Source organism: Erythrolamprus reginae, chromosome 8 (genome assembly GCF_031021105.1).
Source record: "Erythrolamprus reginae isolate rEryReg1 chromosome 8, rEryReg1.hap1, whole genome shotgun sequence".
Lineage (NCBI taxonomy): Eukaryota > Metazoa > Chordata > Lepidosauria > Squamata > Dipsadidae > Erythrolamprus > Erythrolamprus reginae.
Genome location: NC_091957.1, coordinates 2046939 through 2071662, shown reverse-complemented (window position 1 = coordinate 2071662; position 24724 = coordinate 2046939). Strand labels below are relative to the sequence as shown.

General features: G+C 45.6%; 1 protein-coding gene across 2 annotated transcripts in view; it reads right to left on the bottom strand.

The window, feature by feature from the left end:
* Window positions 1-4474: 4474 nt before the first annotated feature.
* Window positions 4475-24724, bottom strand: part of FUBP3 (far upstream element binding protein 3) — a 39469-nt gene continuing 19219 nt past the window's right edge. For both annotated transcript variants that reach the window (XM_070758475.1, XM_070758476.1), the window contains exons 7-19: window positions 24338-24395; window positions 23936-24098; window positions 22778-22876; window positions 20423-20524; window positions 18931-19033; window positions 18745-18845; window positions 17311-17452; window positions 12508-12668; window positions 11756-11829; window positions 10390-10466; window positions 8900-8971; window positions 7575-7696; window positions 4475-6181 (exon numbers count right to left, since the gene is read on the bottom strand). In XM_070758475.1, the coding sequence (XP_070614576.1) occupies window positions 6173-6181; window positions 7575-7696; window positions 8900-8971; window positions 10390-10466; window positions 11756-11829; window positions 12508-12668; window positions 17311-17452; window positions 18745-18845; window positions 18931-19033; window positions 20423-20524; window positions 22778-22876; window positions 23936-24098; window positions 24338-24395 (1283 nt within the window). In that variant the 3' untranslated portion in view covers window positions 4475-6172. The remainder of the gene's footprint in view (window positions 6182-7574; window positions 7697-8899; window positions 8972-10389; window positions 10467-11755; window positions 11830-12507; window positions 12669-17310; window positions 17453-18744; window positions 18846-18930; window positions 19034-20422; window positions 20525-22777; window positions 22877-23935; window positions 24099-24337; window positions 24396-24724) is intronic.

The following is a 24724-nucleotide window of genomic DNA, read 5'->3' as shown; positions in this document are numbered from 1 at the left end:
CTTCCCAAGGCCTTGGCATAGGCAGGTGTTGGTGCTTGATGGTGTTCAAAGTTTCCCAGCAAAGCTGCCTTTTTTTGCAGTTGACTGAAGATGAATTTGTCAATGCTGATGCTGTTTGAATGTCCAAAGAACAAATTATTTTGACCTGTTACACAACCATCCAGATGTTCACAATGGAAGTGGTGTGTTTATCCACTTGTAGAGACCTTCCCAAGGACCAGAAGTAGCTGTTTGATGGGGTTACAAACATCACTGCAGGATATAAGCCGTTGCTGATAAAAGTGGGTTTTTTTGCAATTGACTAACGGTGAATTTATCAGTGCCGATGATGTTGGCTGCTCCAGCTGTTTAGGCGTTGCACCCAAGACGCATATGACTTTTGGATCTAACCTTTGCTTTCTCTTGCCCCAGTCATTCTATTGACGGGCTACAAAAATGGTGGAAGGTCTTCAGCATAAAACGTATCAGGAAAGACTTCATGAACTCAATCTGTATAGTGTGGAGGACAGAAGAGAAAGGGGGGACATGATCAAAACATTTAAATATGTGAAAGGGTTAAATAAGGTTCGGGAGGGAAGTGTTTTTAATAGGAAAGCGAACACAAGAACAAAGGGGCACAATCTGAAGTGAGTTGGGGGAAAGATCAGAAGCAACGTGAGAAAATGTTATTTGACTGAAAGAGTAGTAGATCCTTGGAACAAACTTCCAGCAGACGTGGTTGGTCAATCCACAGTGACTGAATTGAAACATGCCTGGGATAAACATAGATCCACCCTAAGATAAAATACAGGAAATAGTATAAGGGCAGACGAGATGGACCAGGAGGTCTTTTTCTGCCGTCAGTCTTCTATGTTTCTATTTGTAGATCTTTCTAATTTGGTTCCCTTCTCCAATTCTCTTCTCTTCCGGTATTTCTTGTGTGTCTGATCAGACTTAGCCAAACAGGTCATCCATAATTGCCACGGAGCCAACGTTAACGGAGACAAGACACAATTTTTCCAAGGTAACCATCGCCTTGTTTTTTGTGATGCCAAGTTCAAAAACGTCTCTAATTGCAGCCCGACATGGTCATAGGTGGCCGTTTTAAGAGGGGGGGGGGTTTGAAAAAACGATGAAAATCCATTACTAAGATTTGGTATCATTTCAAGTCCTTAAGTGTTCCTTTTCCCAACACTAGACTCATGCAAAAAATAAATACGTTGCCTGCCTTCGCTTAGGCGCCATTCCTTAATGGCTGGATTGCTTGTGAAGGTCTTGGTGGTGGGTGCCCCACCCAACAGATATTTGAAAATAATAATAATAAAGAGGGAGGGGGGGCAGGAAAATGAAGTTTGCATAAGAGCCGGGTTCCATAATTCATATCCAGGATATTCCACCAGGGACCCACTCATCGGTACTTACAGATAACGTTTAAGAAAATGCATCTCCTTGTTTTTTTTCTCGAGCACTTACGACTTCAGGGTGGACGGGCACCAATGCATCGGCTTCAATTAAGAGACACCTTGGAGTTCATTAAGCAACAGGCCAAATGTTCTTTTGGCACAGAGCTTGGGAAATGAATTAGGGGAAGGCCTCTCTCCTCTCCATCAAAGGTTCGTCTGGAAGCTTCGCCCCAACCCCTCCCTCCCTTTTCTCTGCCCAAATGGCAATTTTACCCTTCCATTTTTTCTCCCCTCCCTTCCTTTCGGTTCCTGCCTCGATTCTCTGGAGGTGCCTTTTAAAAGATGCCATCTTCTCTCTCGTTTTTTTTCTCCCCCCTCTCCTTCCGGCTTTCAGCAACGGGGGGAGCCCCCTCCCCACACCCTAAGCGTTGCCACTTTTACAGATGGGGTCTAGGGGAGAGAGAAAAAATAATAACAGTAGAAATTGTACAGGAGGTAAATTTAAGGGCAGCCAATCTCACGGTTTGTCAAATAAAAAGTCCTCCGTGAAATTTGGGTAGGAACGAAGAAGGGTTAAAAAGAGAAAAGTGAAGGGTGGGGAGATTTTTATTTATTTATTTTTTCCAATACACAATGAGGGTTTTAGCGGGTATATATATATATATACACATGGTAAAATACATGCTGAAGGTTATAGAGGAGATACTCATAGTAAAATATATCTAAGAAAGAAAAGAAGATATAGGAATAGAACATATCAATGGAAGAATAGAAGAAGAAATATAGGAATAGAAGAAAGGTATAGGAGATATAGGAGAGCAATAGGACAGGGGACGGAAGGCACTCTAGTGCACTTGTACTCGCCCCTTACTGACCTCTTAGGAATCTGGAGAGGTCAACCGTAGATAATCTAAGGGTAAAGTGTTGGGGGTTTGGGGATGACACTACGGAGTCCGGTAATGAGTTCCACGCTTCGACAACTCAGTTACTGAAGTCATACTTTTTACAGTCAAGTTTGGAGCGCTTAATATTAAGTTTAAATCTGTTGTGTGCTCTTGTGTTGTTGTGGTTGAAGCTGAAGTAGTCGCCGAGCGTGATGGGTTGGGGCACTTTAAATCGGTTCCCATCCAACCCCAGGCGAAGATAATATTGGATCGATACCTCTCTCCGAGTCTGTGGAAGGAAACTGAAAATCTTCTCCCATCCTCTTTCCCCCAAAGTTTGCCTTTCTCTCTTTTAACAGCTCTCCTTCCCCGAAAGAACTTCCCGGGATTGAGCGGAAGGGTGAAAAATCAGGAAGACTCAATCCTGGCGAGATGTGGACGAGGAGGATGCGACCACATCCAACAAAAGAAGAGACATTTGCAGAAAATCTAGTCTGCCGATTTTCTTTTTGTTAGGAAAGCATTCGTGCTGGATGATCAAGGTGCCTTAATAGGTGACAGCAGCCCAAACGTGGAGAATTTGAGAGCTTGGCTTCTGCATACTGACTGGGCGATAACTTAATTTAATTTAATTTGATTTATATGCCTCCCAATACCATGGGACTCAAGGCGACTTACAACAATAAATACACTGCTAAAAAAATAAATAAAGGGAACCCTTAAACAAAACAATATAACTCCAAGTCAATCCAACTTCTGTGAAATCAAACTGTCCACTTAGGAAGCAACGCTGATTGACAATCAATTTCACCTGCTGTTGTGCACATCCAACTTTGTACAGAACGAAGAATTCCATGAGAATATTTCATTCATTCAGATCTAGGATGGGTTCTTGGAGGGCTCCCTTGATTTATTTATTTTTGAGCAGTATAATACAATACAGTAGAAGTCAAATCTGAACAGTAAAAAAATAATGAAACCCGATTAACAAATCAATTAAAACCCCCTAAACTACACTATGCAATGGTACACACATACATTACCAAGCAATCACAATTTGGCCGTGGGTAGCTGTTCCTTTTATGCCCCCCAGGCTTGCTGGCAAAGTTTCAAGGCCTTTCGGAAGGCCCATTAGTGGGGGGACAGTACGGACGTCGGGGTGTAGTTGGGTATAAGGGTAATCCAAGGATAAGGGACAACCTGCAACCTGTTCTCATCTTTGTGTGTTGTGTGTGTGTTTTTATTCAATGGATGTAGCCAACCCTGATTCTTGAGCTGCCAGAGGACTAAACCCAGTGGAGAGATCATGCCGATTTAGCAACTCCGAGATCTCCGAGACCGCCTTCTGCCGCACGAATCCCAGTGACTGGTTAGGTCCCACAGAGTCGGCCTTCTCCGGGTCCCGTCGACTAAACAATGTCGTTTGGTGGGACCCAGGGGAAGAGTCTTCTTTATGGTGGCCCCGGCCCTCTGGAACCAGCTCCCCCCGGAGATTAGGATTGCCCCCACCCTCCTTGCCTTTCGCAAACTTCTTAAAACTCACCTCTGCCATCAGGCATAGGGGAATTGAAATATTTCCCCCCGACTTATATAGTTTTATGTATGGTATGCTTGCATTGAATTATTTTAAATTAATGAGTTTTTAGATGATTTTTAAATATTAGATTTGCTTATTATATACTGTTTTATTATTGTTGTGAGCCGCCCCGAGTCTATGGAGAGGGGCGGCATTCAAATCAAATCAAAAAATAAATAAACTGTTTCAGTGGCCGCGTGTTTTCCGCGGGGCAAGTGTGCTGCGGTATGTTTTTACGAAAAATCTTCTGCGTTACTGCTGGGCGTGGCAATCTGCTCTGCCGTGCGAATCGTCAGCTGAGAAGATTTTATTTATTTATTTATTTATTTATTACTTAGATTTGTATGCCGCCCCTCTCCGAAGACTCGGGGCGGTATAAGATATAAGTAAAGTGCAGGGGCGGAACCAGCTGATCGACAGAGCGAACCAGCTGATCATCGCCCGAACTGGTGGAATCCCACCCGAGTCTAAACCGCTAAGAACATTTTAAAAAAAACTTTTTAAAACTTCAACGGAAAGCAGACAGAAAACTTTAAAAAAAAAAGGGGGGGGGGGAGAGGGAGAAACTTGAGACCCGTTTTAAATGTGACCTTTGTGTAAGAGGACAACCGACAGAGCACCCAGAAATGTAATGGTGTGGAATTTTTTTTTATTATAGAGAGAGTGTAAAATGCAACTGTCAGTCAAATAAAAAGAACATTTTCGTTTTAAAACATCATGCTGAACATTATCCAATTGTTTTTCATTTGTTTTTTTTCCTGTATACAGTTAGACATTTCAAGCATTATAAAGAAATAGGAGGAGGGAGGACGAGGAAGCTCCTAAAACAGCAACTTCGGTACAATTCAAAACGGAATGTCCCATAGATCAATTAAAAATGTCAAGAAAAAAATAGCTTTACTTCCGTTTTTTTTTCTCTTTAAAAATACACTGTTATCTGTACAAGAAAACACTACAGTAAACACTGGAAACCATATTATCCCTTTTATTAAATCAAAAAATTATTCAGAACATACCTATGGTTAATACTAGATTTCATTTTTATTTCCTCTAGGTAAAATTTGACAAATATTAAGGTAAGAAAATACTTAAAAACAAAGGGAAAAAAAAATAAAAAGCCAAAAGCAACACACACCCTGGAATTAAAAAATAGTTACTACTATTTTATAGGATTTAATGTTCCACAGTGCTTGTTAAAGATACTAATAGCAGTTTCATCTTAATATTAAAAATAACAGTATTTATTTCTGAAATAGACAAAAAGTATTTTGCTCTTTTTTTTTGTTTTTTGTTTAAAGAGATGCTTGGAGGTCTTAGATTTACAAATGCAACCAGCCAGGGAAACATAGAAAGGAAAATAGTATCACTAAAAAATTAACACATTGCTTTTTTTTTATATTAACCCTTTAGATCTCTAGAAATTATACAGCCCCTACAAAATGACCCCCCCCTGCAATAAACGAACTTGACAGCAAACAGCAACTGTCCCGATAAAGAATTCACATAATTAATTACAATACATAGCATAATTCAGTTTCTTCTTTTTAAAAAAATGCAATAAAATCAAAAAAAGACAGCCAAGTTACAAGAAAAATTAGAAGTAAAATATTTAATGAATTTACATATTTAAGAATATTTAAATACTGTTTTTTTAAAAAAATTCATTTTCTTTTCTTTTAGAATCCGTTACATAACCACCTAAGACTTCCAAGCGTTTATTTTTTTGTTTGTCTGTTTTTTTCAACAGAAAAAAAGATTTTAAAATCAAAGTATAAGGAGAAGAGGGGGTGGTGGAGAAGAGGGCGGGGGGAACCCCCAAACAAACACACACGCGCGCTCACACACACAAAAACCCATTTGTTGAAAATGTCACAGCTTTGGGGAAAAGTTGTGATGACACCAGATGTCTGCTGGCTTCCCTTCCAAGCCATGTTCTCGGAGTCCTGCTTCGTGCTCTTTTTAATTTTTTTTTTCCTGTCATTTTTTTCCCCCTCTTGCAATTTTGGAAATGAATCCTCCCCGAAAAATAAAAACAAAACAAAAAAGCAGAAATTAAGGGAAAGGAAGAGAAAATGATGTAGCATGTCCGTAAAGTTTAGTACACGTTGCTAATTGTTCCTGATTCTTAGAAAAAAGTTCAGTATAGATTATCCTAACCACTAGTGTTTCACGAAAAAAAAATAAAGGAAGAAAGAAAGAATGAAAGAAAGAACGAAAGAAAGATCTTCAAACGGTTGCAAATCTAGAAACCTCTGTTACAAAAAAGGTTTGTTTCCACAATGATTCCAAGGAAAAAGGGGGAAAAAAGGAAGAAGGATCAAACAGTTGTTCTACTGCTCCTAGAAAAATAAAGAACAGAAAAATATATATATATATATATAAAAGTGAGTGGAAAATAGAATTTTAAAATGTTCAACGGGTTTTCCAACCCTATCTTGACAACCACACCCATCCTCCCCACGCACAATTCTCCCCTTTGCATCCATGCCTTGGGAAAAAGGTTTTTGCAATTTCGGTGTTTAAAAACAAAAACACCGCAACAGTCATGAATACAAGTCAGTTTCCAAGCGTCTGAATTTTTACATAGAAACACAGAAGATTGACGGCAGAAAAAGACCTCACGGTCCATCTAGTCGGCCCTATTTCCTATATTTTATCTCAGGATGGATCTATGTTTATCCCAGGCATGTTTCAATTCAGTTACTGTGGATTTACCAACCACGTCTGCTGGAAGTTTGTTCCAAGGATCTACCACTTTTTCAGTGAAATAATATTTTCTCACGTTGCTTTTTATCGTTCCCCCAACTAACTTCAGATTGTGTCCCCTTGTTCTTGTGTTCACTTTCCTATCAAAAACACTTCCCTCCTGAACTTTATTTAACCCTTTAACACATTTAAATGTTCTGATCATGTCCCCCCTTTCCCTTCTGTCCTCCAGACTCTACAGATGGAGTTCATGAAGTCTTTCCTGATAGGTTTTATGCTTAAGACCTTCCACCATTCTTGTAGCCCCTCTTTGGACCCATTCAATTTGATCCATATCTTTTTGTAGGTGAGGTCTCCAGAACTGGACACAGTATTATTCCAAATGTGGTCTCACCAGTGCTCTAAAGAGTGGGATATGTTTTTTTAAAAAATTAATTAATTAATTAATTTTATTTATTTATTTGGACTTATATGCCTGTATGAGTCTTGACTTTACGCCTTGGTTTCTGCAGTGGGCTGGAGTAAGGTCAAAACCCAGGCAGCCTTCAGGCCTTCCAGCATCCCAAATTATAGTCTGGTGTATAATTAATATAATATAAATACAGTGACTTTAATGCTAATATCTGTATATACTATTATTAACTTAATTTTCTTTGATTTTCTTCTGTACTTACTTTTGTTTTTTCCTTTTTAAAAGTGGAAAATTAATAAAAAATATTTAAAAAGAAAAAGAAAACCTGCTTATTTCGTTGACTTTTGATTTTTTTTAAAAAAAATGTATTTTTTTTATTTTTATAATTTTTTAATTAAAAAAATATTTGTAAATTTACTAGCCGCCTATCTTACTGCAAAGGGATTTAAAATTAAAATCCTCTTTTGGGGCTTTAAGCTTGTCTGTGAATTGTCAAGTGAACTGAAAGATTGACTCTTTCCGTTCACTGGGGGGAGGGGGGGTGCTACAGAGAATTGAACCACTGTCCGGTGGGCTTTAAAAGGCGGCAACTATGTGCGAAGAGGAACACCCACCTGGCTGTGAGCTTGCCCTAACGTCTGCCCGTAATAGGCGGCCTGTTGTCGGTAATACTCTGCCCAGGCCATTGTGTAGTCGGGCTGGTTGCTGGCTTGGGAAACAGCAGTGGCGGCATGACCTGGAAGGGGGGAGGAGGAGGAGGAGGAAGAAGAGAAGAGGGGTAAAGGAGAGGGTGACGAGGAGGCTGGGGAGTAGCCCACCTACCCCGTCCACTAATAACTCACGCCCCGGGGATTCCCGCTCCGGGCTAAGCTTTGGGCCGGGGCTCATGCTAACAGTGTCAATGAATGAATTCCACTTTACTGTAAGGCTTTACCTGAATCAAATCTTGCAAGTCTGAAAGTACAAATCCCCCACTGTCTCTTTTGCAGCCTGAGAAACTAGGGAGGGTTCCTTTTCTCTTTCTCTGCCCGTTATGCAGCTCAAGGCTACGTCTTCTCTTATCTGACTGTTCTCTAAAGCTACATTAACACAGTGATTTTCAACCTTTTCTGAGCCGCAGCACATTTTTTACATTTACGAAACCCTGGGGCACATTGAGCGTGGGGAGGGTGGGGGCTAAAAAACGTTTGGACAAAAAAATTATCTCTCTCTTCCTTTCGCTCTATTTCTCTCTCCCCTCTTTCTCTCCCTTCTTTCTCTCTCCATCCCTCTTTCTTTCTCTTCCTTCCTCTTTTTTGCTCTTTCTCTCTCCCTCCGTACCTCCCTCTATGTCTTTCTCTCTCTCTATTGCTTTCTTTCTCTCTCTCTCTTGCTTTATCTCCCTTGTTCTCTTTCTCTCTTGCTTTCTCTCTCTTGCTTTCTTTCTCTTGTTCTCTCTCTTGTTCTCTTTCTCTCTCTCGCTTTCTTTCTCTCGCTCTCTTGCTTTCTTTCTCTCTTGCTTTCTTTCTCTCCTGCTTTTTTTCTCTCTCTGAGCTTCGCGGCACACGTGACCATGTCTAACTGCACACTAGTGTGCCGCGGCATACTGGTTGAAAAACACTGCATTAACAGAACCTTGCAAGTCTGAAGGTACAAATCTCCCACCGTCCCTTTTACAGCCTGAGAAACTAGGGAGGGTCTCTTCTGAGCTACTTTCTTCACCCATTATGGAACTCTGGGCTATGCTGTCTCTTATCTGACTGTTCTCTAAAGCTACATTAACAGAACCTTGCAAGTCTGAAAGTACAAATCCCCCACCGTCTCTTTTACAGCCTGAGAAACTAAAGGGGGGGGGGTCTCTTTTGGAGCCTCTTTCTCAGCCCCTTATGCAGCTCTGGGCTACGCTGTCTCTTATCCAACTGTTCTCTAAAGCTACATTAACGAGTCCGAAGGTACTTACTCTGCTTCTTGTAATAATCTTCCCATGCCTTGCTGTAATCCGGTTGGTTATTCTGCTGCTGGCTTTGCTGACCTGCCCAAAGAGAAGCAAAACAACGACAAAGAAGAAGAGGTTACAGAGCAGCCAGACAGAGGTCTGAACCCTTTTCAAGATGTTTATGGATTGACTTTTCGGAAGAGCTGGGATATCTTATGCCCAACTATGGGAGGAAAAGGACATGTAACCCAAAGGAAGGATGTGCTCTGCCAGGGCTAACTATTCCCAGTTTTTATCTGGCAGTTCTGGTCAGTTTCTAACAGTTTCAATGTATGGTGACATATCCAATGTATGTACAGTGGTATCTCTACTTAGGAACTTAATTCGTTCCGTGACCAAGTTCTTAAGTAGAGAAGTTTGTAAGAAGAAACAATTTTCCCCATAGGAATCAATGTAAAAGCAAATAATGTGTGATTGGGGAAACCACAGGGACGGTGAAGGCCCTGTTTCCTCACAGGAGATTCCTAGAGAGGCCCCACAGAGACTTCTCCCCGCCTTTTCCAGTCCTGTTTCCTCCCAGGAGATTCGTATAGAGGCCCCACGGAGGCATCTCTCTGCCTTTTCCGGCTCTATTTCCTCCCAGGAGATTCCTATTGAGGCCCCACGGAGGCATCTCTCTGCCTTTTCCGGCCCTATTTCCTCCCAGGAGATTCCTATAGAGGCCCCAAGGAGGCTTCTCCCTGCCTTTTCCGGCCCTATTTCCTCCCAGGAGATTCCTATAGAGGCCCCAAGGAGGCTTCTCTCTGCCTTTTCCGGCTCTATTTCCTCCCAGGAGATTCCTATTGAGGCCCCACGGAGGCATCTCTCTGCCTTTTCCGGCCCTATTTCCTCCCAGGAGATTCCTATAGAGGCCCCAAGGAGGCTTCTCCCTGCCTTTTCCGGCCCTATTTCCTCCTAGGAGATTCTTAGAGAGGCCCCACGGAGGCTTCTCCCCGCCTTTTCGGGCCCTGTTTCCTCCCAAGAGATTCCTATAGAGGCCCCACGGAGGCTTCTCTCTGCCTTTTCCAGTTAGAGTTTCGGAGGCTCGTGTTTCTAAGTGGAAAATGGTTCTTGAGAAGAGGCAAAAAAATCTTGAACACCCAGTTCTTATCTAGAAAACTTCGTAAGTAGAGGCGTTCTTAGGTAGAGGTACCACTGTACATAAAGTGCAGAGAAGAGCAACAAAGGTGATTAGGAGACTGGAGGCTAAAACATATGAAGAAGAGTTGCAGAATGTCTGAAAAGAAGGACTAAGGGTGACCTGACAGCCGTCTATATAAACATTTACGGCAAACATTTATTGTAAAGCAACATTAACAGAATCTTGCCTGGGGGCAGAGCTGCCAATCAAAAGCAATCGAAACGCTGCAGCTGAAAATCGTCTGCTGTAAGGCATCGTGGGGGCCTCCAGCCTGTCCCAAGCGCTAAGACCCTCCCCAACAAAGAAAACGTTTTTAGGACGGGGTGAGACTTACTTGGGACCTGCTGTCCTGGTTGCTGCCACGTCTGGTAAGTGCTCCCCCAGCCTTGGGTCATGAACGCCTGGGGACCGCTGTGGATGACAAGACACCGTTACTCCTTACTAGCACTGATGGTGTTCCTTAGTTGGGTAGTGAAATGTCTGCGGGAAAACGACCAAATTCTGAGAGCACCAGGGACCCCAGTCATTCTCCTCCTCTTCCTCTTTCCCACAAACCCTACCCCCTTCTAACACTGATGGCGTTGCCTAATTGGGTCATGGAACGTCTGCAAGGGAATAACCAAGCTCAGAGAGCACCAAGGGCCCCCCACCACACAGTCCTCCTCCTCTCCACAAACCCCTCTCCCCTCTAGCACTGATGGTATTACTTCCAGTTAGAACAATTAATCCGTGGAACAGCCTGCCTCCAGAAGTTGTGGATGCTCCAACCCTGGAAGTTTTTAAGAAGATGTTGGACAACCATTTGTCTGAAGGGGTTGGACTAAGCAGGGGTTGGACTAGAAGACCTCCAAGTTTCATTTAGATTTAATGTTGTCATTTGCATATTGTTTTCTTTACCTGCTTGGGAAACCATTCCTCTATGCCAGAAGCAAAGGACGGGGATTATAAAGGAGTTTTTATGTTTGGGATTAAACTAGTATCCTTGGATTAATAGTTTTGCCAGCAATTCTTTTTTCTTCTCTTCCTCAAACTTAGCTCAACTTTTTAAAGGTATAATTAATATCGTGCCCCAATTTATAGTTAGAGACCAGTAGCTGGTGGCAGCCGGAATGCCCCAATATGGCATCCAGGTAGCAAAAATTGAGCTGCGTATTGTTGTACATTGTTTTTATTGTTGCTGTGAGCCGCCCCGAGTCTACAGAGAGGGGCGGCATACAAATCAAATAAAAAAATAAATAAATAAATAAAATTATTATTGTTATTGTTATTATTATTATTAATAACTCATCCCTCATGCAGGACACTGCAGGGGATTGTAAGCCACAACTCTCGAAGTCGAACCTTCCTAGGTTCTGGGAACTAACCACGACCTAACAATGCAGAAGCCGCATTGCTTGGGTGGCAAGGCCTGTGCCTTTTGTCTCTCGGAGGCTGTGACCTCCGTCCGTCGTTTGCCCCCCCCCCCCCAAAAAAGAAGCCCCCCCATAACCTCCTATCAGCACCGGCAGAATCTGCCGATTCTGACCTTGAGAAGCAAAAGGGCTTCAAAAGCGGGGAAGAGCCTTTGTCTGCGTCTGTAAAGCACCCGGAAACAATCCCGTAACGTTACGGATCCCGCAGTTGGGTTGCAAGCACCAGTTAAAGCTGGGAGAAAGCGAAACGCACAAAGCGAGAGAGAGAGAGAGAAAAAACAATCTTACTTTTGATGAGTCGTCGCAGGTTGCTGGCTGAAAGGCCCCTGGCTAAATCCCCCGGGCCCACCTAAGTTGGTGCCCTGGAAAAAGGAAAAAAAAGACATCGTAATTTGGGGTGGGGGTGTTTGTCACTTACCCCAAAGCAGTGGTGGCGAATCTTTTTTTTTCTCGGGTGCTATCACACATGCGTAAGTGCCCACTCCTATAATGCAATGCCTGCGGAGGGCAAAAGCAGCTTCCCCTGCTCCCCGGAGGCCCTCTGGAGGCCGGAAACGGCCTGTTTCCCAACTTCTGCCAGGCCCAGTAGGCTCGTGTTTCGCCCTCCCCAGGCTCCAAAGGCTTCCCTGGAGCTGGGGAAGGGTAAAAACGCTCTCCCCATCCTCCTGGAGGCTCCCTGGAAGCCAAAAACCCCCTCCCAGAGCCTCTGTGCAAGCCAAAAATCACCTGGCCGGCACACACATGCATGTTGGAGCTGAGCTAGGGCAACGGCTCGCGTGCCATCAGATACGGCTCCACGTGCCACCTGTGGCACCCGTGGTATAGGTTTGCCATCACTGTCCCAGAGTCAAACCTTCCCCTCTGTCACTCACAAACATATTAAAAAGAATAGGACCCAGAACAGACCCTTGTGGCACACCGCTTGTAACCTGTCTCTGCTCAGAATACTTGCCACTAACAATAACCCTCTGATGTCTACGCGGAGAGGGGCTGTATTGCCCACCCTGGAATGAGCAAGCTGGAAGGAGAGAGGAACTTACTCCCACTTTCTCGTCGATCAAGTGTCTGGCCAGCTCGATCTGCTGCGGCACCCCTCGGATGGTGAATATCCGAACGTTCGGGTCCGTGTTGGGAGGAGGGTTTCGCTGGAGTTCCACGTGAGCCCCCGATTGCTGGTTTATGCTCTTGATGTTCTCCCCTCCTGCAGCGGGACAAAGGGGAGGGAGAGGCTGGGTGAGAGAGAGGCCAGGCCCAGAAGGCTGCATGGCCCCATTTCCCCAGACTCATGACACAGGCCCAGAACTGCCATTACGAGAGGTCTGGATTTCCAAGGTGCACATCTAACTTACTTTGTCTCTCTCTCTCCCCCTCCCTCCCTCCCACTCTCTCTCTCTCTATATATATATATAATCTCTCATTTATCTACCTGCCTGTCTGTCTATCATCTCTCAATCAATCAATCAATCAATCAATCAATAAATAATCTATCTATCTGTCTATCTATTATCTATTTATCATCTATCTATTATCTATCTATCTATCAATCTACTGTCTGGTTGTCTCTATTATTTATCTACCTACCTACCTACCCACCTACCTACCTATCATCTAATCTATCTATCTATCTATCTATCTATCTATCTATCTATCTATCTATCTCTATATCATCTAATCTATCTATCTATCTATCTATCTATCTATCTATCTATCTATCTATCTATCTATCTATCATCTAATCTGTCTGTCTGTCTGTCTGTCTGTCTATCTATCTATCTATATCTATATATATCATCTAATCTACCAATCTACCTATCTATCTATCAATCATCTATCTATCTATCTATCATCTAATCTAACTATCTATCTTTCTATATCTATATATATCATCTAATCTATCTATCTATCTATCTATCTATCTATCTATCATCTAATCTATCTACCTACCTACCTACCTACCTATAATCTAATCTAATCTAATCTATCTATCTATCTATCTATTCCCAATGGGACTGAAGGCGGCTTACAACAATATATATAAAAAAATACAGTACAATATAAAAGAAGTCAAATATTAAATTAACATAAATGGCTCTGCAACCCAACAAGACTGACACAGATTTCAGAGGATTATCAGAACTGCAGAAAAAACCATTGCTATCAACCTGCCTTCTGTTGAGGACTGGTATAATTGCACGGGTCAAAGTTGCTTCTTCTTCTACCCTCAGGTGCTTTGGAGAATAGGTTAACTCCTTCTTTTTGGGGGGCAGCCCCTGAGATATTGGAAGGCTGCTATCCCGTCACCCCTAGTTTATTTATTTATATATTTAACAGCTCTGTCCCAAATATTTGTCCCCAAACCAGCTCTGTTTTCAAATATTTTTTGAAACTTAGATCCCCCCCCCCCCCCCGGTCTCGCTTGGAAGCAAGGCGCAAACAACCCTCGATCATATTGGGAACATAAAAACGTCCTGCCAAATGGCCATATTATCTCCGGGACCGCCTTCTGCTGCACGAATCCCAGCGACCAGTTAGGTCCCACAGAGTGGATCTTCTCCGGGTCCCGTCAACTAAACAATGTCGCTTGGCGGGACCCAGGGGAAGAGCCTTCTCTGTGGCGGCCCCGGCCCTCTGGAACCAACTCCCTCCAGAGATTAGAATTACCCCCACCCTGCTTGCCTTTCGCAAGCTACTTAAAACCCACCTCTGCCGCCAGGCATGGGGGAATTGAGATCCTCTTTCCCTCTAGGCCTTTACAATTCTATGCATGGTATGTATGTATGTATGTCTGGTTTTTGCATTAATGGGTTTTTTAATCGTTTATAGTATTAGATTACTATTGTACACTGTTTTATTATTGCTGTTAGCCACTCCGAGTCTCTGGAGAGGGGCGGCATACAAATCCAATAAATAAATAAATAAATATTCCAACAATGCAGGGCCAGGTCAACAAATGCCCGCAATGCCGCCTTGGTAGGAAGAATTTTTTGTTGCCGATTCCCCCATGGAGCTCTCCAGAATTAGCCAGGGCTGGTGGAAAGCCTCTGGCTGCCAATGCTTGGTGAGAAAAAAAGAACCAGCCCGACAAGGAAAAGGCTTGTAGAAGGGGTGGGGCACGACGAATGGAAATTTAGCCCCCCGAAAGGGAACAAGACACCCAAAGACAGATACCCGGAGGCAGAGAAGGGAGGCTCTTGGCCTCCTGGCGAAATTTGCTTAACAAAGGCTTCCTCCAAGAGCTCACAATGCCTCGATTCTTACCGCTGCAAAACTTCACACAAGGCGGGAGGGAGGTGGGGAGAAGCGTGGTGACCCTCATCCTAACCGGGGTTAGAAACCAAAGGCGAAGGGGAGAAGGACCAATTAGTTCAGCATCTGAGAACATTCGCTCCAGGCTGGCAAAAACAAGCCCCGTCCCACCCCCTTTTTGCAACAGGTTGGGAGGAGGCTTTGCAAACAGCTTCCCGGCTGGATCTGGGTGGCGGGAAACATGCAGGAACCTTACGGAATTCCAAAGCCTCCAATGAGAGGTTGGGTTTTTTTAAAAAAAAGCAAGGAATGGTGGCAAAACCGGGAGGCAGTGGAGTTCTAGTATTGCCTTAGGAGTGAAAACTGACCGCTAACTTTGGGCCAATCACTAGGAGATGGTGAGTTCTAGTACTGTGTTGAGCATGAGGGTCGATTGGGGTGATTTGGGGCCAATCACTAGGAGATGGTGAGTTCTAGTACTGTGTTGAGCATGAGGGTCGATTGGGGTGATTTGGGGCCAATCACTAGGAGATGGTGAGTTCTAGTACTGTGTTGAGCATGAGGGTCGATTGGGGTGATTTGGGGCCAATCACTAGGAGATGGTGAGTTCTAGTACTGTGTTGAGCATGAGGGTCGATTGGGGTGATTTGGGGCCAATCACTAGGAGATGGTGAGTTCTAGTACTGTCTTGAGCATGAGGGTCGATTGGGGTGATTTGGGGGCAATCACTAGGAGATGGTGAGTTCTAGTACTGTGGGACCTAACCGGTTGCTGGGATTCGTGTTAGAAATAGCCTTTTTTAACAGAGCCCACCTATTGCCCCCGCAATCTGGGTCCTCATTTGACCCACCTCGGAAGGAGGGAAGGCTGAGCCCACCTTGAGCCAGTGATGAGATTTGAACCGCTGACCTACAGATCTAGCAGTCAGCTTCAGTGGCCTGCAGTACCGCACTCTCCCCGTATGCCTTATTTGAACAAAATGAGGCAAATAAAACCCCTTTCCGAGGCTTTGACAAGGAGCAGATCTGAGTCGGCTCTAACGGAGGAATTTTGGGTTTCAACACTTGCTACAGCAGTCGGCTCACGCCAGGAGGGACGAAATGACCGATGCCCACCTCTGCAAGTCTTCTCAAGTCCTCGGCCCAAAGACTGGAGGGCCGAAGGGGAAAAAAAAAAGGAACCAGCCAGTGTTGGGTCCCTGAAAGGCCGTCCGCTCCCTTCTCACAAAAGGCCAGTCACCTGCTTCACACATGGGGCTTGTCGGGAGACGGCTATTCAGAGGAGGGGGCTGCTTTTCTTCAAGCAAGGGAACAGAGAGGAGGGGGAGGCACCCACAGCTGGACGCAGAATCGTAAAGCAATTAATCAAAAGGGGCTCAAAAGCCAACGGTGACAGGGCGGAGGCTGTCAAGAGGACTGGGTTTATCATGGAAATACAGCCCCCCCACCCCACCCCAGGCTCCGAAAAGAAGGCTGCTGCGAGCTGTCGGACGAGGGTGATGCAAAGGGAGCCCTTGACCGGTGAAGGGCCCTTCTCAAGCCTCTCGCACATAAACACCCACCCACCCAGAGACGGAAGTGTCCATGAAGTTGGAGCAAAGTCCAACTTTGCTGGTTCTTTTTTGGAGGGGGATGGCTCGATGCTTAAGGACTGTTGTTGAGAAAGATGCTTGGGGAAAGTGGTGGACTATGGGCAGAGTCAGCTGGCCGTACTGCATTGAAGGAAGGAAGGGAGGGAGGGAGGATAAGAAAAAAACCTATAGAAAGGAAGAGAGGGAGGAAGAAGGAAGGAAGGGAGGAAATAAGGACGGAAGGAAAGAAATAGGGGAGGGAGGGAGGAATCAGATAATATGCTATAGGAAGGGAGGGAAGGAGGAAGAAGGAAGGAAATAAGGATGGAAGGAAAGAAGGGAGAGAGAGAGAAGGAAGGAAATAAGGACAGACAGAAAGAAAGAAATAAGGGAGGGAGGAATCAGATAATGTGCTATAGGAAGTGAGAGAGGAAGAAGGAAGGAAAGAAATAAGGAAGGGAGGGAGGAAATAAGGAAGGAAATAAGGGTAGAAGGAAAGAAATAAGGAAGGAACGGAGGAATCAGATAGTGTGCTATAGGAATGGAGAGAGGAAGAAGGAAGGAAGGAAATAAGGATGGAAGGAAAGAAATAAGGAAGGGAGGGAGGAAATAAGGAAGGAAGGAATTAAGGGTAGAAGGAAAGATATAAGGAAGGAACGGAGGAATCAGATAGTGTGCTATAGGAATGGAGAGAGGAAGAAAGGAAATAAGGATGGAAGGAAATAAGGGAGAGAGAAGGAAGGAAATAAGGAAAGAAAGAAAGAAAGAAAGAAAGAAAGAAAGAAAGAAAGAAAGGAGGAATCAGACAGTGTGCTATAGAAATGGAGAGAGGAAGAAGGATGGAAGGAAGGAAATAAGGAAGGGAGGGAGGAAATAAGGAAGGAAGGAAATTAGGGTAGAAGGAAAGAAATAAGGAAGGAAGGGAGGAATCTGATAATGTGCTATAGGAATGGAGAGAGGAGGAAGGAAGGAAGGAAGAAGGAAGGAAGAAAGGAAGGAAGGAAGGAAGGAAGGAAGGAAGACTCACCTTTGCCAATCACCAAGCCACACTTGTCAGCTGGCACCGTGTAAGTGATTTCCTGCATGCCGCCGGGCGTGCCCAGGCTCCAGTCTCCCCGTCCGCGCCCTCTGCCCCGGGTGACGGCCAGGCTCCCGAAACCGTCGCGCTCCTGGAAGTGAAGACGATAACAACCTCTGAGCATGTGGGAAATGCCTGGTGGGCTGGAACAACTCCGCCCCTTCTCCCCAAACCCTCCGGCTCAAACGTAAGGCTGAAAATTCCAGAAAAAGTGTTTTTCCTAATTCTGCATTGGATAATAGCAATGGCACTTAGATTTATATGCTGCTTCCTAGGGCTTCTAAGCGGTTTACAGAGAGTTATCCTTTTCCCTCCAACAATCTGGGTCCTCGTTTTACCCACCTTGGAAGGATGGAAGGCTGAGTCAACAGGAAGGAAGGAAGGAAGGAAGGAAGGAAGGAAGGAAGGAAGGAAGGAAGGAAAGAAGGAAAGAAGGGAGGAAGGAAGATAGGAATAGCTTTTAGACATATACTGCTTTTACAGCCCTCTCTAAGCAGTTTACAGAGAGTCAACCTTTCCCCCCCAACAATCTGGGTCCTCATTTAACCCACCTTGGAAGGATGGAAAGCTGAGTCAACAGGAAGGAAGGAAGGAAAGAAGGAAGGAAGATAGCAATAGCTTTTAGACTTATATACTGCTTTTACAGCCCTCTCTAAGCAGTTTACAGAGACTCAGCCTTTTCCCCCCAACAATCTGGGTCCTCATTTAACCCACCTTGGAAGGATGGAAGGCTGAGTGAGGAAGGAGGAAGGAAGAAAGGAAAATAGGAGGGAGGGAGGAATAGCATTTAGACTTATATACCGCTTCCTAGTGCTTTTACAGCCCTCTCTATGCAGTTTAGAGAGAATCAGCCTCTTGCCCCCAACAATCTGGTTCCTGATTTTATTGACCTTGAAAAGATGGAAGGCTGAGGGAGGAGAGAGAAAGGCATGGAGGGAGGAAAGGAAAATAGGAGGGAAGGAGGGAGGAAGGGAGGAAAGAAGGAAGAAAGGAGGTCTTCTAGTCAATCCCTCTGCTTAGGCAGGAAACCCTACACCACTTCAGATACATGGTTATCCAACCTCTTTTTTAAAACTTCCAGTGTTGGAGCATTCACCACTTCTGGAGGCAGGCAGTTCCACTGATTAACTGTTCTGACTGTCAGGAAATTCCTCCTTAGTTCTCAGTTGCTTCTCTCTTTGTTTAGTTTCCACCCATTGTTTTTCTCTACCCTCAGGTGCTTTGGAGAATAGCTTGACTCCCTCTTCTTTGCGGCAACCCCTGAGATATTGGAAGGCTGCTATCATGCCCAAGCAGGAGGTTCGTCTAGAAGACCTCCAAGGTCCCTTCCAGCTCTGTTATTCGTGCCTCCCTGAGCTTTGCCGGCGGCTCGGCCTGACTCACCTGTGCCGTGAGGATGAGCTCGGTGATAATGTGACCTGCGTGCTGGCATCGTTCTGGGAGGCCCATGACCTGTGCAATTCTCTCTGGGCTAATGCCATCGTCTGGGGAAGGAAGCGAGGGGGAAATTTGCCCAGTGAAACAACAACAACAGAAGGAAACCTGGGCCCACCACTGAAAGAAACAAACCTGGTTTAAATTGAATCCTAACCCCAGCGTCGTTCTGAATCTTCTTGATCATTTCGCCATTTCTTCCTATTACAATCCCCACGGCGAACCTGGGCACAGAGACCTGCGGAAAGGAAGGAAGTGAGGAGGGGGCTTTGGATATGAACCATGATCAAATAGAGCGGAGCCCAAATATCAAGGTGGGCATTTCATCCGAGTCTTCGGAGAGGAGCGGCATACAAATCTAATTAATAATAATAATAATAATAATAATAATAATAATAATAATAATAGTCTCATGCATTCAATGCTGGATGATGTAACCTTTTCATCCCTCGTTGCAGTCTGCATGGAGACCAGGAAAGGAAGCTAGAAGAATTCAGAGCCGCCTCTAGGAACAGCCCTTTGTCTGGAGTGCAACAGGGGGCTGGACTAGAAGACCTCCAAGGTCCCTTCAGACCCTGTTATTCTCTGTTCTAAAATGCATTTAATATAGTTGAGAGGAAAGGGGGGAAAAACGCGCTCATTTTCCTGGTGCAGTGGTACCTCTACTTAAGAACTTAATTCGTTCCGTAACCAGTTGAGCAGAGTTTTCCCACTAAGCAAATAAAGTGTGCGATTGGGGAAACCACGGGGAGGGTGGAGGCTCTGTTTCCTCCCAGGAGATTCCTAGAGAGGCCCCATGGAGGCTTCTCTCCACCTTTTCCGGCCCTGTTTCCTCCCAGGAGATTCCTAGAGAGGCCCCATGGAGGCTTCTCCCCACCTTTTCCGGCCCTGTTTCCTCCCAGGAGATTCCTAGAGAGGCCCCATGGAGGCTTCTCCCCACCTTTTCCGGCCCTGTTTCCTCCCAGGAGATTCCTAGAGAGGCCCCATGGAGGCTTCTCCCCACCTTTTCCGGCCCTGTTTCCTCCCAGGAGATTCCTAGAGAGGCCCCATGTAGGCTTCTCCCCGCCTTTTCCGGCCCTGTTTCCTCCCAGGAGATTCCTAGAGAGGCCCCATGGATGCTTCTCCCCGCCTTTTCCGGCCCTGTTTCCTCCCAGGAGATTCCTAGAGGCCCCATGGAGGCTTCTCCCCGCCTTTTCCGGCCCTGTTTCCTCCCAGGAGATTCCTAGAGAGGCCCCATGGAGGCTTCTCCCCGCCTTTTCCGGCCCTGTTTCCTCCCAGGAGATTCCTAGAGAGGCCCCATGGAGGCTTCTCCCCGCCTTTTCCGGCCCTGTTTCCTCCCAGGAGATTCCTAGAGAGGCCCCATGGAGGCTTCTCCCCGCCTTTTCCGGCCCTGTTTCCTCCCAGGAGATTCCTAGAGAGGCCCCACTGAGGCTTCTCCCTGCCTTTTCTGGTTACAGTTTTGGAGGCTCGGGTTTGTTAAGTGGAAAATGGCTCTTGAGAAGAGGCAAAAAAATCTTTAAGACCCGTTTTTTATACAGAATATGTTCGTAAGTAGAGGCCTTCTTAGGTACCAGTTTATTATGTTCTGCCAGGTTAAAAGATACGGCATGTTCACACAGCCACATACCTCTATGCTTCCTCCCATTCTGGATGTAAAATCGTTGCGAATGCCCCGGAAGTCGGCCTGATCTTTTTCTCGGATAATCTCCAATACCATCTCGCGGGCTTGCTATAGGGAGAAAAAGAGATCCAGGTCAATGAATTGGGGGCACGGGGGGGTGGGGCAAAAGCAAACATGTACAGTGATCCCTCGATCATCGCGAGGGTTCCGTTCCAGGACCCCACGCGATGATCGATTTTTAGCGAAGTAGCGGTGCGGAAGTAAAAACACCATCTGCGCATGCGCAGATGGTGTTTTTACTTCCACTGCCGCCCGCCCTTCGCCCGCCCACCCCGTTGCTCGCGCCTGGGGTGCGCGCGCGCTTGGGGACACCCCAGCTCCGCTTCCCAGCTGGGAAGCGGAGGTGGGGTGTCCCCAAGCGCGCGCGCTTTCCCCAGCAACGCGCGCGCGCGTGGGGACACCCCAGCTCCGCTTCCCAGCTGGGAAGCGGAGGTGGGGTGTCCCCAAGCTCGCGCGCGCCGCCCGCCCACGCTGTTGCCAGCTCCGCTTCCCAGCTGGGAAGCGGCCCCAGCAACGCGCGCGCGGTGGGGACACCCTAGCTCCGCTTCCCAGCTGGGAAGCGGAGGTGGGGTGTCCCCAAGCTCGCGCGCGCTGCCCGCCCGCCCACGCTGTTGCCGGCTCCGCTTCCCAGCTGGGAAGCGGAGCTGGGGTTTCCCGCGCGCGTGCCGCCCGCCAGCCCACACCGTTGCTCGCGCCGCCGCTGGGGTCTTACCGGGGCAAGAGGGGGAAGACCCAGGGAAGCCTCTGCCCGGCGGGGAAACTCCACCATCTACGCATGCGTGGAAGGGCACGCATGCGCAGATGGTGGAGTTTACTTCCGGGTTGAAAACTCGCGATATAGCCCTTTCGCGATGCTCGAGGACGCGAAACTCGAGGGATCACTGTATTTGGGAAACATGTATAAGGCTCTCCAGCGCTACAACTCACAGCCTCCCACTCTCTGGCCTGGTGCTTTAAGCCAGTGTTTCCCAACCTTGGCAACTTGAAGATATTTGGACTTCAACTCCCAGCGAATGCTGGCTGGGGAATTCTGGGAGTTGAAGTCCAGATATCTTCAAGTTGCCAAGGTTGGGAAACACTGCTTTAAGCAAACTGGCTCATGAATTGCTCGCATTAGAGTAAGAGCTTGCAAAAATATGGCGTTTGTGGGAATGCATGGCTTGGTCCATATCTTAACATAAGAGATTAGGCTGTCCAGAGAGGAAAGCATTTTGAAATTCCCTGATATTTCCCTGCAACTTGTGATCTAGCTAAGGCACGGTCGTAGATGACGTCATACCAAAGGGCTAAGCCATGGAGAAACATCGGTATCTGAGGAAGCAATTATGTTCATTTTTGCTTGACTCTGCCAGGCAGCGCGATTCTTTTTTTTTTTACATGATTTTTCCCTGACTTTTAAACATTTTAATAGAGTTTATTCCACTGCCCCCCCGATTTATTCTGTTTTTTCATGAATTCCCTGATAAACAATGTCGTCTGGCGGGACCCAGGGGAAGAGTCTTCTCTGTGGGGGCCCCGACCTTCTGGAACCAGCTCCCTCCTGAGATTAGGATTGCCCCCACCCTCCTTGCCTTTCGTAAACTCCTTAAAACCCACCTCTGCTGTCAGGCATGGGGGAATTGAAACATCTCCCCATGCCCATGTTGTTTTGGTGTTTGATTGATTGTGTGCTTGTTTTTTATATATATTGGGGTTGCTTTTATGGACTTTTTAACCTAAAATAGTAATTGGATTGGTGGGTATTGGATTTGTCACTATGTACTGTTTTTGCCATTGTTGTGAGCCGCCCCGAGTCTGTGGAGAGGGGCGGCATATAAATCCAATAAATCTAATCTAATCTAATCCCCGAACCACCTGATTTCCCTGTTTCCCAGGTTTGTTGGACACCCTGAGCGATTCGTAATTTCCCGACTCTCAAATCCTGCCCATTCTAGTGTGTGAGTGTTTTTGTGGTGTATTTGTGTGTTTAGGCCACCCATCTTACTTTCTATTGTATTATATTCCAGCCAGCACCATGCAGTCTGGATTGTCTCTTTCTCCACAATCGCAAAGCTTTTTGCTTTTCTAAAAAGACTCTCAATTTGGAGAGAAAGTTAGAAAGTTGTCGACGTAAGAAGGTAAAAGAAAGAAACCGCACCAGAAAAATAATCTCAAGCTAACACGCAAACACAGAGAGACACACACACACCCTCTCTTCTCTCCCACCCCAACCTCTCTCTCTTTCTCTCTGGGTTATTATTCCAAATCCTCTCTCTTTTTTTATCAGCACAACTGCCGAAGCCCCTCAGATAAGATACACACCTGTACTTTAAACGCATCTCCCGTAATCCGGAGTGGTTTATCTGCTCCAGTCGGTAAAGGGCCATCTTGGATCATGATCATTTTCACGCCGGTTCGTTCCTACATATGTGTTGCAGAGATAACAGCAGATGGGGCGGAAGAGAGGGAGAAAGAGAGAGAGAGAAACATAGAAGATTGAGGGCAGAAAAAGACCTCATGGACCAGACCTGGGGTGATTAGACTCTAGCCCCCTGGCCGATGAATATTACATATGATTGCTGTTTGAGTGGGTACTGGGTTTTATAGACTAGTCCAAGGGTAGGCCAAGTTGCCTCTTCTATGACTTGTGGACTTCAACTCCCAGAATTCCTGAGCCAACCATGCTAGCTCAGGAATCCTGGGAGTTGAAACATAGAAACATAGAAGACTGACGGCAGAAAAAGACCTCATGGTCCATCTCATCTGCCCTTATACTATTTCCTGTGTTTTATCTTAGGATGGATATATGTTTATCCCAGGCAGGTTTAAATTCAGTGACTGTGGATTTACCAAAAGTTTGTTCCAAGGATCTACTACTCTTTCAGTCAAATAATATTTTCTCACGTTGCTTCTGATCTTTCCCCCAACTAACTTCAGATTGTGTCCCCTTGTTCTTGTGTTCACTTTCCTATTAAAAACACTTCCCTCCTGAACCTTATTTAACCCTTTCACATATTTGAGTTGAGGTCCACATGTCATAAAAGAGCCAACTTGGCCTACCCCTGGACTATTACGTTTAGTTTTTTAAATTAATTGGATTTAGACGATTATATTGTATTGTTCTTCTTTTTTATGTGTTGTAAGCTGCCCCGAGTCTCCGGAGAGGGGCGGCATATAAATCCAATTAAATAAATAAATAAATAAATAAAATCATATTTTTTTAAAATTAAAAACAGTCCGATGATGTGTGCTGCTATAGAAACCTAGAAGATTCACGGCAGAAAAAGACCTCCTGGTCCATCTAGTCTGCCCTTATATTATTTCCTGCATTTTATCTTAGGGTGGATCTATGTTTATCCCAGGCATGTTTACATTCAGTGAATATCAACCACGAAGTTTGTTCCAAGCATCTACAACTCTTTCACACAGCAGGGTGGACGGAGAGAGAACGGGAGGCAGGAGTCGACGCCGTAAACGCACCTGCAATTGCTTTATCGTTTCACCGCCTTTCCCGATCACCAAACCAACTTTGGAGGCTGGAATAAGGATTTCCTGCACCGTGTTGTTGCCATCCACGTCGTTGTGAAAGCCGGGTCCATTCCTACAACGGTCTACGATGTGGCCCAGGAGTCGTTTCGCTTGTCTTTGGTTGTCAGGGAATGATGGACACAAAGAGAGACAAAGGGAAGGAGGGAGGGAAGGAGAGAGACAAAGAGAGGGAAAAAAATCTCAAGGAAACTGGCCAGCAAATCGCACCCACTTCCCACCTCGTGTGGGTCTATAAAAGGGAACGCAGGATGTTTCTTTCGGTTGGGGAGAAGGAAAGAGAAATGAAAGTTCAGATAGTCCTCGACTTATAATACTTCATTTATAAACACTTACTCAATGCTCTCTGGGGATCCGGTCAGCATGCAGGGCCGTTCTGGCATCCCACCGCTGTCTGTCAAGACAATAAGGGGGAAAAAAGGTCAACGGATCCTGTCCATCCCGCTGCAGTCTTTCTGCTTCCAAAGATAAAATGTGGTGTCTATAGACAGGCTCTGTTCTGTTCTGAGGAGGGGGCTGGACTAGAAGACCTCCAAGGGCCCCTTCCCGGCCCTATGATAACCGTCAGACAAAGTTGGTACAGTGGTACCTCTACTTACTAACTTCATTTGTTCCGTGACCAGGTTCTTAAGTAGAAAAGTTTGTAAGAAGAAGCAATTTTTCCCATAGGAATCAGTGTAAAAGCAAATAATGCCTGCGATTGGGGAAACCACAGGGAGGGTG